Below are 16,676 nucleotides of genomic sequence, written 5' to 3' on the forward strand. Positions count from 1 at the left end.
ACTCCCCTTACGTAAAGCGGTGGGAAAATATGGTTTTTTGTGTGTGTTTTTTTAAATATATATGTATTTTTTTGTTTTACATATTTTATTCACGTATTTATTTTTTCATTTCTATATTTTTTTTTATTTGCAACGAGAGATTTAAACGCTCCGTGGTGGTGGGTGGCGGTGGGGGGTAATAGTGGAGCTGCGTGTCTTGTTTTGCATACGATTGGCATGACGTAATCTGTCTGGTCAATCCACCGCTGGATGAAGACCTCCCCATGACATCCTCAAATGAGTACCCGGTGCGATGTGTAGTAAACATCGCCACTGAGGAGACAAAGGCGGCCGGGCGTGGTGCTGGCCACCCACCCCCTCGTGTGCCGTGCCGGCCTTCATAGGTGTCACCCGCTAACAGCACTTGCCCCAACAGTCTGTTACAGGCTATACGGGGACTCTTTGTCATTGTCTCGTGTGTTGTTGTTGTTGTTGTTAAAAGACAGAGCATCTATTTACATTACGTTATCCTGTATATTCCACAGTTGTATAAATATGAGATACTCTGCTGAGCTACGCCAGTTTCCGTCGGCAGGAAACAGCAGCAGCCCCGTAATTGGGGAGGAACAAAGATGAATGTCTGACGTAGCCCTATGTGAGTGTGTGTCTGTGTGTCTGTGTGTGTGTGCCTGTGTGAGTGTGTGTGTCTGTGTGTGTGTGTCTGTGTGTGTGAGTGTGTGTCTGTGTGTGTGTGTCTGTGTGTGTCTGTGAGTGTGTGTGTCTGTGTGTGTGTGTGTCTGTGTGTGACTGTGTGTGTGTGTGTCTGTGTGTGTGCCTGTGTGTGTGTGAGTGTGTGTCTGTGTGTGTCTGTGTGTCTGTGTGTGTCTGTGAGTGTGTGTGTCTGTGTGTGTGTGCCTGTGTGTGTGTGAGTGTGTGTGTCTGTGTGTCTGTGTGTGTCTGTGTGAGTGTGTCTGTGTGTGTGCCTGTGTGTGTGTGTGTCTGTGTGTGTCTGTGAGTGTGTGTGTCTGTGTGTGTATGTCTGTGAGTGTGTGAGTGTGTGTGTGTCTCAGTTATCTGATGAAAGTTGCAAGCGAGAATTTCATCATCGCTTGCGGCTGGGGTTGCCATCGTCCCCCACTCCTCCTGATGTCGAGGGTCAATGGGCGAGGTTTAGGACTGTGACTCATGCAGCTGCAATGGCTGCTTTGGGTACGCGGTCCAGACCTCCCCAGAGACCCTGGCTGACAGAGGAGGTATTCAGGATGGTTGAGAAAAAGCGACAGGCCCACTGTCATCGGCTACAGAATCCCACGTCAGAGAATGAAGAGGCTTACCGCAGCCTTCGCTCGGAGGTTCGGAGAGCCGTGAGGCGCTGCAAGGATGGGTGGTGGTCGCGGGTTGCTGAGGAGATGGAGTCTGCCTCAGTGGCCCGTGATCACAAATCTCTATTTAACACCATCAGAAAAGTAACCTGCAGCGCCACACCGATTACCATCATTAGGGGAAAAAACGGTGATCCAATCTCCGACCCCCAGGAACAGGTTTGCAGATTTGCTGAGCATTTCTGTGAGGTCCTGGGGGAGGGGAAATCCCTCAGCCAGGAAAACATCGTGGCACAAAGTGGGGATGACCCTGCTGAGGCTGCGGTGCCTCAAATATTGGAAGAAGTCACCCCCTGTGAGTGGCTGGCTGAGGTGCCATCTGTTGAGGAAGTATTGAAGGCGATCCGGAGTCTGAGACCAGGAAAGGCACCGGGCAGAGATGATCTGCCAAGCAAAATGCTGAGGGAGCGTGGCGTTTGTGCACAGACTGCCCTATATGACATCATAACAACAATCTGGACCACTGGACGGATTCCACAGGATTGGAAGGATGCCTTGGTGGTCCCCCTCTTTAAGAAGGGGGACCGCACAGACTGTAACAACTACAGGGGCATCTCACTCCTCAGTGTGCCGGGAAAGGTCCTGGCAAGAATTATTCAACATCGCCTTGCCAGGCACGCTGAGGAGAGGCTTGCGGAGCCCCAATGCGGTTTCAGGAAAGGGCGGTCCTGCACAGATGCCATATTTTCTGTCCGTATGCTACAGCAGAGGTGTATGGAATTCCAACAAGACCTACATCCCTGCTTTATTGACCTGGTCAAGGCCTATGATACCATCAGTAGGCCTGGGCTCTGGCTTGTTCTTCGTGCTTTTGGAGTCCCTGACCATCTGCTCACGATCATTAAGGACCTTCATGATGGTGAGCGGGCCCGGGTAAAACTACGTGACCGGGAGTCAGAGCCATTCCCTGTACACCTTGGGGTGCGACAGGGATGTCCTCTGGCTCCCACATTATTTAACATCTATTTTGACCACGTAGTTCGTGAAGCCTTCAATAGCTGTACCGGGGGAATCTCCATATGGTACAGATATAATGGGAGACTGATCGATGCCCGGGTGCGGTCAAGGGATGGCTCCCTATTGCTCAACCACGTTATGTATGCCGATGATTTGGTAATAGCTGCTCATTCAGAGGAGGAGTTGGAGACGCTGCTGCTGGGACTGGAGCGTGCCACTAAGAGATGGGGCCTTACCATCAGCCCCACCAAAACTAAGCACCTGCCTGGGTATTTTGTATCATCGGACACTCCACCCCCACAACTCCCAATCGGCAATGGGGCAGTTCTGGAGAGGGTGGAGAGTTTCCCATACCTGGGCAGTGTGCTCATGAGCGGCTCCAGTTTAACAGCAGAGGTCTCACTCCGAATCAGTCGAGCGGCAATATCGTTTCATCGGTTGCGTAACGCTGTGTGGAAGCTACCTGGTCTGTCGCTCCGCAATAAGCTTCAGGTCTTCTCGGCCACGGTCATTCCCTCCCTTCTCTACGCTTGAAAACGTGGACCCCACTAATGGAACATCTTCGCCGGTTAGAAACGTTTAGGCTAGCCTGCCTACGATCCATTCTGGGTTTAACCAGGCTGGATTGTGTGAGGAGCTCACAAATCTTTGAAAGATCTGGGCAAGGTCCCATCGGTGAGCTCCTCCGGCAGGCAAGGCTGCGTTGGCTTGGTCATGTAGCCCGCATGCCCAGCCATCGCATGCTGAAACAGCTTTTGTTCGGCCGGATCGAGGGGGCTAAACGGGCGCGGCACGGGTTATAGAAGAGATGGAGTGATGTGGTACAGGAGGACGTGGAGCTGAGTGGACTTGCCGATGACTGGTACCAGCGGTGTCAAGATCGGCCTCTGTGGAGGAGGCTCATGAAGGACGCTATTGGGCAGTTGGAGGCAGTCGCCCTCCAACAACAACGGAGGGCGGAGGAGCGACGCTCACAACAATGAGCGGAGCGCGGGGTGGCTAAAGCACAGCAGGTTGGCACAGTAGGGGGCACAGGTGGTGCACCAGCCAGTCATCTCAGTCAGTCGACCCGTGGCACCTGGGTCTGCCCCGTGACCTCCTGCCCGCGGGCGTTCGACACTTCACGTGGCCTCAAGGTGCACATGGCCTGGCACAAGCGTCGTGGTGACGTCACCGCCACTTAGTGGTGAATGGCGGTTGTTGTTGTTGTTGTGTGTGTCCTTGTGTGTGTGTGCCCCTGTGTGTGTGTATATGTCCGAGTGTGTATGTGTGTCCGAGTCTGTGTGTATATGTCCGAGTGTGTGTGTGTCCGAGTGTGTGTGTGTGTCGGAGTCCGTGTGTGTGTCCGAGTCTGTGTGTGTGTGTCGGAGTCTGTGTCCGAGTCTGTGTGTGTCCGAGTGTGTGTGTGTCCGAGTCTGTGTGTGTGTGTGTGAGTCTGTGTGTGTGTCCGAGTCTGTGTGTGTGTCGGAGTCTGTGTGTGTGTGTCCGAGTCTGTGTGTGTGTGTGTATCCGAGTGTGTCTGTGTGTCCGAGTCTGTGTGTGTGTCCGAGTCTGTGTGTGTGTCGGAGTCTGTGTGTGTGTGTCGGAGTCTGTGTGTGTGTCCGAGTGTGAGTGTGTCCGAGTGTGTGTGTGTGTGTGTCGGAGTCTGTGTGTGTGTGTCGGAGTCTGTGTGTGTGTCCGAATGTTTGTGTGTCCGAGTGTGTGTGTGTGTGTGTCCGAGTCTGTGTGTGTGTGTGTGTGTATCCGAGTGTGTCTGTGTGTCCGAGTCTGTGTGTGTGTCCGAGTCTGTGTGTGTGTCGGAGTCTGTGTGTGTGTGTCGGAGTCTGTGTGTGTGTGTCGGAGTCTGTGTGTGTGTCCGAGTGTGTGTGTCCGAGTCTGTGTGTGTGTCTGTGGGGAGCGGTGGTGCAGCGGTCTGCGCGCTGCGCTACGAACCCGGCGACCCAAGTTCGATTCCCGCTCACGGACCACGCCGGTGTCGATTCACCGTGGGCCTCCTCTAGGTCGACTCAGCCTCAAATGCACATCTGTTTTGCTGGCTTATACGTGGGGGGTGTGGGGGGCGTGGGGGCCCCCTTTCGCCTTCGCCCACAGACTTGCACGCCTTCAGCCGGCAAGCACGGGGAGCCGTGGCGGTGCGAGGCGGCCAGGGGGTGGTGATGATCTGCGCTCCTCCTCCACACGCCGGAGGTAACCGCACACTCACCCGGCCACTCACCCGGCCACTCAACCCACTCAGTCACTAACCCACTCAGTCACTCACCCACTTAGATAGTCACCCTCTCAGTCACTCACCCACTCAGTCACTCACCCACTCAGATACTCACCCACTCACTCACTCAGTCACTCACCCTCTCAGTCACTCACCCGGTCACTCACCCACTCAGATACTCACCCACTCAGTCACTCACCCACTCAGTCACTCACCCACTCAGATACTCACCCACTCAGTCACTCACCCACTCAGATACTCACCCACTCACTCACCCTCTCGGTCACTCACCCACTCAGATACTCACCCTCTCACTCACCCACTCAGATACTCACCCTCTCACTCACTCACCCACTCAGATACTCACCATCTCACTCACCCACTCAGATACTCACCCTCTCACTCACTCACCCACTCAGTCACTCACCTCCTCAGATACTCACCCACTCAGTCACTCACCCACTCAGATACTCACCCTCTCAGTCACTTACCCACTCAGATACTCACCCTCTCAGTCACTCACCCACTCAGATACTCACCCTCTCACTCACTCACCCACTTAGATACTCACCCACTCAGTCACTCACCCACTCAGATACTCACCCACTCAGTCACTCACCCACTCAGTCACTCACCCTCTCAGTCACTCACCTCCTCAGATACTCATCCACTCAGTCACTCACCCACTCAGATACTCACCCTCTCACTCACTCACGCACTCAGTCACTCACCTTCTCAGTCACTCACCCTCTCAGTCACTCACCTCCTTAGATACTCACCCTCTCACTCACTTACCCACTCAGATACTCACCCTCTCACTCACTCACCCACTCAGATACTCACCATCTCACTCACTCACCCACTCAGATACTCACCCTCTCACTCACTCACCCACTCAGATACTCACCCTCTCACTCACCCACTCAGATACTCACCCACTCAGTCACTCACCCACTCAGCCACTCACCCACTCAGATACTCACCCTCTCACTCACCCACTCAGATACTCACCCTCTCACTCACCCACTCAGATATTCACCATCTCACTCACCCACTTAGATACTCACCCGCTCACTCACTCACCCACTCAGATACTCACCCTCTCAGTCACTCACCCACTCACTCACTCACTCAGTCACTCACCCTCTCAGTCACTCACCCTCTCAGTCACTCACCCACTTAGATACTCACCCTCTCAGTCACTCACCCTCTCAGTCACTCACCCTCTCAGTCACTCACCCACTCAGTCACTCACCCACTCAGATACTCACCCTCTCACTCACCCACTCAGATACTCACCCTCTCAGTCACTCACCCACTCAGATACTCACCATCTCACTCACCCACTCAGATACTCACCCTCTCACTCACTCACCCACTCAGATACTCACCCTCTCAGTCACTCACCCACTCACTCACTCACTCACCCACTCAGTCACTCACCCTCTCAGTCACTCACCCACTCAGTCACTCACCCTCTCACTCACCCACCCTCTCAGTCACTCACCCACTCACTACTTCCACGCTGCCCCACGGACGCACCCCAACATCAACCCCACCGCGTTATCGTCTGTGAATGGTGCTTAGACCCAAGTCCCAACGCGGACACATCACCAAATGATGTGCTTCAGTCACTCTGTCACCCCCCCCCCCCCCCCATTCACTTACTCGCTCGCTCCCCCATTCACCCCACAGGTTCCCATCAATTCAATTACTCGCCCATTCATTCACTCACTCACTCGCTCACTCATTCACTCACTCACTCGCTCACTCCCACATTAATTCAATTACTCGCCCACTCATTAATTCACTCACTCACTCCCAAATTCAACCCTGCACGTCCCCGGTCTTTCTGTTCTTCGCCCACTCATCAATTCACTCGCTCACGCACTCAATTCGCTCGATCGCTTGCTCGCCCTCTCATTTATTCACGAAATCGATCCGTCATGCCCACCCACCCCCCCTCCACCACCAACCCCCCCACCAACCCCACCACCAATTCTCTCGCCCATTCGATCGCTCACCCGCTCAATTAATTCGCCCAACTCCATCCACTCGCTCGCTCAGCCGAGAGTCCTCTCGGTCCATCGCTCACCTGGACCGGGTCTGGGATGAAACGCGCCCGCCTCCAGTCGCCCCTGGTTATTATCAACGCCACCCCCCCCGCCCCCTCGCCGGCTCCTGCCACGGAAACGTGGAATTTCCACCGCTGAGTCGGGGACTGAGCCCGCTTGGCGATGCCCGGCCCGCTGTCTCTCGCTCGCCTTCTCCTCTGGCTCTCGTCTCTGTTATTTGTGTGTGTGGTCTTTTTTTTAAATTGGAAAATGCCTGCCATGGCCTCCAAGTGTAAATGTCGTGACTCTGCATCACAATAGAAGCCCTCTTGATGACTGCGATTGGTTCCTAGAAAGACGTCGTGAAGTGATTTGGTTGTGAGGCGAGCAAAGCGGATACATTTTATGGATAGCAAATACATTTATTATTATTATTATACTTTGGTATTGGCAAAGGAGGTCTAAGGATGATGTAGATGCTCACCCTGAGCCCTCATTACTTTGCTAGTGGCATTGTCTTTGAGCTGTGTGACGCCTTCTGGCGTCATCTGGTCGAGCACCAATTGGGTCGAGGCTCAAAAGAAAGCCGTCCCTTGGTGTGGACCAATCAGTATCGAGGACAATGCCACATATATTATCATAGTATGTTTTTTGTTTGCATTTTGACTGCAGGTATTGTGGTTAATGCAGTAAACATGAATCCTCGTAAAAAGTGTCAGTTTTGTTGCCAGAAAAAAGGGGGAAAACCCCTATTATTATATTTTAAAGGCTTAATTCGTTCCGATGGCATTGAAAGTTACCCTTTTATTTTACCCCCCCAAAAACGTACTTTATAATATTTAAAGAATGGATATTAATATTTAAAGATTACCAACGATATTATAAACACAATATTAAAATAAACGTGCATTAATTAATATTTACTGCATCAACAACAGCCTGTCGTTAACGGGTTAATGGTCGGTAAGCGACCACACTGGGCTCTATGGAGGCCCGAAACTACTATACACTACACTATACACTACACTACTATACACTACACTATACACTACACTATACACTACACTACTATACACTACACTATATACTATACTATACACTACACTATACACTACACTATACACTACACTATATACTACACTATATACTACACTATATACTACACTATATACTACACTATATACTACACTATATACTACACTATACACTACACTATATACTATACTATACACTACACTATATACTACACTATACACTACACTATACACTACACTATATACTACACTATACACTACACTATACACTACACTATATACTACACTATACACTACACTATACACTACACTATATACTACACTATATACTACACTATACACTACACTATATACTACACTATACACTACACTATATACTACACTATACACTATATACTACACTATACACTACACTATACACTAAACTATATACTACACTATACACTACACTATACACTACACTATACACTACACTATACACTACACTATACACTACTATACACTATACTACACTACTATACACTACACTATACACTACTATACACTATACTACACTACTATACACTACACTATACACTACACCATACACTACTATACACTATATACTACACTACTATACACTACACTATACACTACACTATACACTACACTATACACTACACTATACACTAAACTATACACTACACTATACACTATATACTACACTATACACTACACTATACACTACTATACACTATATACTACACTACTATACACTACACTCTATACTACAATATACACTACACTATATACTACACTATACACTACTATACACTATATACGACACTACTATACACTACACTATATACTACTATACACTACAATACAATACACACTATTATACACTATACTACTATACACTACACTACACACTACTATACACTGCACTACACACTACAACACACTAATATACACTACACTATACACTACACTATACACTAGATTACTATACACTACACTATTACACTACACTATACACTATAAACTACACTACTATACACTACACTATACACTACTATACACTACACTATACACTACTAAACACTACAATACAATACACACTACTATACACTACACTACTATACACTACACTACACACTACACTATATACTATACTACTACACACTACTATACACTATACTACTATACACTACACTATACACTACACTACTACACACTACACTACTATACACTACACTATACACTACACATTGGGCTCTATGGAGGCCCGTCGTTAAGCGGTTAATCGTTAGTAGGGATGGCCGTTCTATTGTCTATGTCTATTTTAAAATACACAACTACATATATATTTAAAAACCCACTCACCACGGCACCACAAGTCCGTGTGTGCGCGTCGCTTTAACGGTCGGACGGTGCCGGTTCGACTCCTAGCTCGCCTCGCCCGGCGTCGCCCTCCGTCTCGCGCGGAGACACCCCGGGGGTTTGCTCCGTTGTTCGGGCCGAGTCGATCTAGAGGTCGTACGGTGCTCGGCCTCCGATGGGGGGGGGGAGTCGACGCGAACCCGGGCGAGAAAGACAAAGACGGCCCCGACTCACGCGGGGGACAGCTGCCCTCCCCACCCTCCTCCTCCCCAACACATATAGAGATAAAGACACAGATTCCCCCGTGTAGCCTCAGCAGGCTGCCGGGGCAAGTGCTGTTAGCGAGTAGCAGCACCTACTACTCAGGCCGGAGCGGCGCACGAGGGAGTGGGGTGGCCAGCAACCACGCCCGGCCGTCTTTGTCTCCCCAGTGCCACGGCACAACAAACACAAACGAACGTTGATCAGAGTTAAAACAAAACACAAACAAAACCGAATGGTAACCATGTCCCGGTCGACGTGCGGTGTGGTCGGAATTGGCCTCTTGGGCTGCAGAGCACGCCTGAATACAAACTCAACTAAACGATCTCTCATCATAATCGATAATCGTCGATAGACACCAACAGCTCTGTCGGTCAGTCATTACCTAGACGCACGTGCATGCTGTCTGTCTGTCACGTGATGAAGAGGCAGGGACCGTTCTGCCTGTCACGTGATACTGTGTAGGAACCTCCTGGTTACTACACCACCACCACCACCAGCCCACAGGGGATTATTGTGTCCGTCCGTCCGTCGTGCATCCACAAATGGGAGGGGTGGGGCTGGGTGGGGAGGGGCTGGGTGGAGAGGGGCTGGGTGGGGAGGGAGGGGCTGGGTGGGGAGGGTGGGGCTGGGTGGAGAGGGAGGGGCTGGGTGGAGAGGGAGGGACTGGGTGGGGAGGGTGGGGCTGGGTGGGGACGGGCTGGTCACCCCGTGGTGCCCTTATAAAACTCAACGTGTAACCTACTCACGCCAGCTTGTGCCTGCCCTCACAGTCGGGCATATTGTGCTAAACACACCACGTGGTGGTGCTGCCGTGTGACCCTGGCCATTGACCGAGCAACCCGACGTTCCTACCAGCTCCTCCCTCCGCAGGAGAATGCGTTGAAGAGGCAGGGCCCGGTCTGTCTGTCTCGTCTGTCCTTGTTGTTGTCTCGTGCCATGCGCAGACAAGAGTGAGCCAGGCGTTGTGAGATGATTTAAACTATGAACTAAACGATGTGTGAGCGATGTAGCTCCTTTATTTTTTACGTTCCAGAAGCGACCTGGCGATCGGCAAATGATTGCTCAACGAATTTGGGGGCTTATCATCGTCGCGTGGACATTTATAGCGGCAGCGTGATGATGATTCTCAGTGTGGGGGGGAAACGCCGGTGGACCACGGGGAGAGAGAGCGATGCGCTGACTCCAAATATACGTCGTGAGGGTCGGGATCAAACCCACGACCTCCTGTAGACCAGGCGAGGGAGTTAACATCTCCTGGCCACCGTGACGATGATGATGATGAAACATGCAAACAAAATGCAAACAACATGCCAACAACATGCAAACAACATGCCAACAACATGCCAACAACATGCCAACAACATGCAAACAACATGCCAACAACATGCCAACAACATGCAAACACCATGCAAACAGCATGCCAACAACATGCCAACAACATGCCAACAACATGCCAACAGCATTCCAACAACATGCCAACAACATGCCAACAACATGCCAACAACATGCTCTCTACCCCGCGGGGTGCTCGCGAACCGTGTGTGTCCTCCCCGAGTTGAGTCTCGCTCCGCGCGAGTCGCTCGCCCGGGGTCACTGAGCCGGTTTGGTGCGGGGTCACTGAACCGGTTTGGTGCGGGGTCACTGAACCGGTTTTTGCACGGGGTCACTGAACCGGTTTTTGTTGTGCATCTCTCGTCACGTTGACTCAGTCCCGCGATCCATTCCTTCCTCCTCCGAGCACAGTGTGAATAATAATTCAACTGGAATCTGGAATCCATTCACTGCTCCGCCTAACAGCCGCGGCCACGTGTGGCGATGCGCTTCCCCCTCGCGAAGGGAGTCCCGCGGGATCCTTAATCAGCCACGGGAAGACCGCGAGGTCAAAAATAAAGAGGTGGAAATTTCGTTGAATGTTTCTGTGAAAAGTTAAACTTTTTCTCAGCCTCTTTGTTTTGCTTTACAAATATGTATTTTGAAACAAGATGATTATCTGGGCGGCACGGCGGTTGGTGGTGGCGGCGATGGTGGTGTTGGCACAGTAGGGGGCACAGGTGGTGCATCGGCAAGTCATCTCAGTCAGTCGACCCATGGCACCTGCTGGCTCTGCCCCGTGACCTCCTGGTGCACCTAGCCTGGCACAGGGCACCGTGGTGACGTCGCCGTCACTTGTGTGGCGAATGGCGCGGGTGTTGGGATTGGTTGGCCGCACGGCAAGAAGCCGGCTGGGTTCGATTCCCGACCGGGGGCCGCCCTTCTGTGTTGAGTTCGGGTTATTTACCCCCTCCACCCTCCACCCTCCACTTGTTCTGCAGAGAGCGTGAGTGGGGAGCGGTGGTGCAGCGGTTAGCGCACGCTGAGCCACGAACTCCCGGCTACGATCCTCGTTCGATACCCGAACTGTTACCGGTCCTGGGCATCCTCCACCTCCTACCCCCCCTCCCCCCTCCAAACGCTTAGGTCGACTCAGCCTCAAAATTATCTTGTGTGAACGTCGCCACCGGGGAGACAAAGGCGGCCGGGCGTGGTGTTGGCCACCCACCCGCCCTCTACCACCCAGCCTTCGTAGGCGCTGCCACTCGCCAAGGGCACTTGCCCCCAGCTGCCTGTCAGAGGCTACACGGGGGAGCTTTGCCTTTGGGGGTCGTGCGTGAGCGATCCACCAATGCGATAATCTGAACCGGTCCTGGGCCTCCCTTAGGTCCACTCGGCGTCAAATGAGTGCCTGGTGCGGTGTGTAAACATCGCCGCTGGGGAGACAAAGGCGGCCGGGCGTGGTGCTGGCCACCCACCCCCTCGTGTGCCGTGCCGGCCTTCACAAGCGCTGCTCGCTAACAGCACTTGCCCCTACAGTCTGTTACAGCCTACACGGGGGATCTTTGTGATTGTCTCTGGGCGTCTCCTAGTCACATCTAGACACGTAGTGGGTGTCTCCTAGTCACATCTAGACACGTAGTGAGTGTCTCCTAGTCACATCTAGACATGTAGTGAGTGTCTCCTAGTCACATCTAGACACGTAGTGAGTGTCTCCTAGTCACATCTAGACATGTAGTGAGTGTCTCCTAGTCACATCTAGACACGTAGTGAGTGTCTCCTAGTCACATCTAGAGATGTAGTGAGTGTCTCCTAGTCACATCTATACACGTAGTGAGTGTCTCCTAGTCACATCTAGACATGTAGTGAGTGTCTCCTAGTCACGTCTAGACATGTAGTGAGTGTCCCCTAGTCACATCTAGACACGTAGTGAGTGTTTCCTAGTCACATCTAGACATGTAGTGAGTGTCTCCTAGTCACATCTAGACATGTAGTGAGTGTCTCCTAGTCACATCTAGACATGTGTGAGTGTCTCCTAGTCACATCTAGACATGTAGTGAGTGTCTCCTAGTCACATCTAGACATGTAGTGAGTGTCTCCTAGTCACATCTAGACATGTAGTGAGTGGCTCCTAGTCACATCTAGACACGTAGTGAGTGTCTCCTAGTCACATCTAGACACGTAGTGTCTCCTAGTCACGTCTAGACATGTAGTGAGTGTCTCCTAGTCACATATAGACACGTAGTGAGTGTCTCCTAGTCACATCTAGACATGTAGTGAGTGTCTCCTAGTCACGTCTAGACATGTAGTGAGTGTCTCCTAGTCACATCTAGACATGTAGTGAGTGTCTCCTAGTCACATCTAGACATGTGTGAGTGTCTCCTAGTCACATCTAGACATGTAGTGAGTGTCTCCTAGTCACATCTAGACATGTAGTGAGTGTCTCCTAGTCACATCTAGACATGTAGTGAGTGTCTCCGAGTCACATCTAGACATGTAGTGAGTGTCTCCTAGTCACATCTAGACACGTAGTGAGTGTCTCCTAGTCACATCTAGACACGTAGTGTCTCCTAGTCACGTCTAGACATGTAGTGAGTGTCTCCTAGTCACATATAGACACGTAGTGAGTGTCTCCTAGTCACATCTAGACATGTAGTGAGTGTCTGCCAGTCACGTCTAGACATGTAGTGAGTGTCTCCTAGTCACATCTAGACACGTAGTGAGTGTCTCCTAGTCACATCTAGACACGTAGTGGGTGTCTCCTAGTCACATCTAGACACGTAGTGGGTGTCTCGTAGTCACATCTAGACACGTAGTGAGTGTCTCCTAGTCACATCTAGACACGTAGTGTCTCCTAGTCACGTCTAGACATGTAGTGAGTGTCTCCTAGTCAAATATAGACACGTAGTGAGTGTCTCCTAGTCACATCTAGACATGTAGTGAGTGTCTTCTAGTCACGTCTAGACATGTAGTGAGTGTCTCCTAGTCACATCTAGACACGTAGTGGGTGTCTCCTAGTCACATCTAGACATGTAGTGAGTGTCTCCTAGTCACATCTAGACATGTAGTGAGTGTCTCCTAGTCACGTCTAGACATGTAGTGAGTGTCTCCGAGTCACATCTAGACACGTAGTGAGTGTCTCCTAGTCACATCTAGACACGTAGTGGGTGTCTCCTAGTCACATCTAGACACGTAGTGGGTGTCTCGTAGTCACATCTAGATATGTAGTGGGTGTCTCCTAGTCAGATCTAGACATGTAGTGAGTGCCTTCTAGTCACATCTAGACACGTAGTGAGTGTCTCCTAGTCACATCTAGACATGTAGTGGGTGTCTCCTCTTCACAACTAAACATATAGTGAGTGTCTCCTAGTCACATCTAGACATGTAGTGAGTGTCTCCTAGTCACATCTAGACATGTAGTGAGTGTCTCCTAGTCACATATAGACACGTAGTGAGTGTCTCCTAGTCACATCTAGACATGTAGTGAGTGTCTCCTAGTCACGTCTAGACATGTAGTGAGTGTCTCCTAGTCACATCTAGACATGTAGTGAGTGTCTCCTAGTCACATCTAGACATGTAGTGAGTGTCTCCGAGTCACATCTAGACATGTAGTGAGTGTCTCCTAGTCACATCTAGACACGTAGTGAGTGTCTCCTAGTCACATCTAGACACGTAGTGTCTCCTAGTCACGTCTAGACATGTAGTGAGTGTCTCCTAGTCACATATAGACACGTAGTGAGTGTCTCCTAGTCACATCTAGACATGTAGTGAGTGTCTCCTAGTCACGTCTAGACATGTAGTGAGTGTCTCCTAGTCACATCTAGACACGTAGTGGGTGTCTCCTAGTCACATCTAGACATGTAGTGAGTGTCTCCTAGTCACATCTAGACACGTAGTGAGTGTCTCCTAGTCACATCTAGACACGTAGTGGGTGTCTCCTAGTCACATCTAGACACGTAGTGGGTGTCTCGTAGTCACATCTAGACACGTAGTGAGTGTCTCCTAGTCACATCTAGACACGTAGTGTCTCCTAGTCACGTCTAGACATGTAGTGAGTGTCTCCTAGTCACATATAGACACGTAGTGAGTGTCTCCTAGTCACATCTAGACATGTAGTGAGTGTCTCCTAGTCACATCTAGACATGTAGTGAGTGTCTCCTAGTCACATCTAGACACGTAGTGGGTGTCTCCTAGTCACATCTAGACATGTAGTGAGTGTCTCCTAGTCACATCTAGACATGTAGTGAGTGTCTCCTAGTCACGTCTAGACATGTAGTGAGTGTCTCCGAGTCACATCTAGACACGTAGTGAGTGTCTCCTAGTCACATCTAGACACGTAGTGGGTGTCTCCTAGTCACATCTAGACATGTAGTGAGTGTCTCCTAGTCACATCTAGACACGTAGTGAGTGTCTCCTAGTCACATCTAGACACGTAGTGGGTGTCTCCTAGTCACATCTAGACACGTAGTGGGTGTCTCGTAGTCACATCTAGACACGTAGTGAGTGTCTCCTAGTCACATCTAGACACGTAGTGTCTCCTAGTCACGTCTAGACATGTAGTGAGTGTCTCCTAGTCACATATAGACACGTAGTGAGTGTCTCCTAGTCACATCTAGACATGTAGTGAGTGTCTCCTAGTCACATCTAGACATGTAGTGAGTGTCTCCTAGTCACATCTAGACACGTAGTGGGTGTCTCCTAGTCACATCTAGACATGTAGTGAGTGTCTCCTAGTCACATCTAGACATGTAGTGAGTGTCTCCTAGTCACGTCTAGACATGTAGTGAGTGTCTCCGAGTCACATCTAGACACGTAGTGAGTGTCTCCTAGTCACATCTAGACACGTAGTGGGTGTCTCCTAGTCACATCTAGACACGTAGTGGGTGTCTCGTAGTCACATCTAGATATGTAGTGGGTGTCTCCTAGTCAGATCTAGACATGTAGTGAGTGTCTTCTAGTCACATCTAGACACGTAGTGAGTGTCTCCTAGTCACATCTAGACATGTAGTGGGTGTCTCCTCTTCACAACTAAACATGTAGAGAGTGTCTCCTAGTCACATCTAGACATATAGTGAGTGTCTCCTAGTCACATCTAGACATGTAGTGAGTGGCTCCTAGTGACATCTAGACACGTAGTGAGTGTCTCCTAGTCACATCTAGACACGTAGTGTCTCCTAGTCACGTCTAGACATGTAGTGAGTGTCTCCTAGTCACATATAGACACGTAGTGAGTGTCTCCTAGTCACATCTAGACATGTAGTGAGTGTCTCCTAGTCACGTCTAGACATGTAGTGAGTGTCTCCTAGTCAAATCTAGACATGTAGTGAGTGTCTCCTAGTCACATCTAGACATGTAGTGAGTGTCTCCGAGTCACATCTAGACATGTAGTGAGTGTCTCCTAGTCACATCTAGACACGTAGTGAGTGTCTCCTAGTCACATCTAGACACGTAGTGTCTCCTAGTCACGTCTAGACATGTAGTGAGTGTCTCCTAGTCACATATAGACACGTAGTGAGTTTCTCCTAGTCACATCTAGACATGTAGTGAGTGTCTCCTAGTCACGTCTAGACATGTAGTGAGTGTCTCCTAGTCACATCTAGACACGTAGTGGGTGTCTCCTAGTCACATCTAGACATGTAGTGAGTGTCTCCTAGTCACATTTAGACATGTAATGAGTGTCTCCTAGTCACGTCTAGACATGTAGTGAGTGTCTCCTAGTCACATCTAGACACGTAGTGGGTGTCTCCTAGTCACATCTAGACACGTAGTGGGTGTCTCGTAGTCACATCTAGATATGTAGTGGGTGTCTCCTAGTCAGATCTAGACATGTAGTGAGTGTCTTCTAGTCACATCTAGACACGTAGTGAGTGTCTCCTAGTCACATCTAGACATGTAGTGGGTGTCTCCGCTTCACAACTAAACATGTAGTGAGTGTCTCCTAGTCACATCTAGACATGTAGTGAGTGTCTCCTAGTCACATCTAGACATGTAGTGGGTGTCTCCTAGTCACATCTAGACATGTAGTGAGTGTCTCATAGTCACATCTAGACATGTAGTCAGTGTCTCCTAGTCACATCTAGACATGTAGTGGGTGTCTCCTAGTCACATCTAGACATGTAGTGAG

The 16,676-nt window shown here is 50.2% G+C and overlaps 1 protein-coding gene across 1 annotated transcript in view; it reads left to right on the top strand.

Annotated features, from left to right (window-relative positions):
• LOC142905807 (contactin-5-like) overlaps positions 1-16,676 on the top strand; it is a 98,700-nt gene that overhangs the window by 53,655 nt on the left and 28,369 nt on the right. The window contains exon 5 of the mRNA XM_076052937.1: positions 4,410-4,505. Within this exon, the coding sequence (XP_075909052.1) occupies positions 4,410-4,505 (96 nt within the window). The remainder of the gene's footprint in view (positions 1-4,409; positions 4,506-16,676) is intronic.

This window comes from Petromyzon marinus, chromosome 59 (genome assembly GCF_048934315.1).
Source record: "Petromyzon marinus isolate PM22_M1 ecotype Great Lakes invasive population chromosome 59, UKy_Petmar_22M1.pri1.0, whole genome shotgun sequence".
Taxonomy (NCBI): domain Eukaryota; kingdom Metazoa; phylum Chordata; class Hyperoartia; order Petromyzontiformes; family Petromyzontidae; genus Petromyzon; species Petromyzon marinus.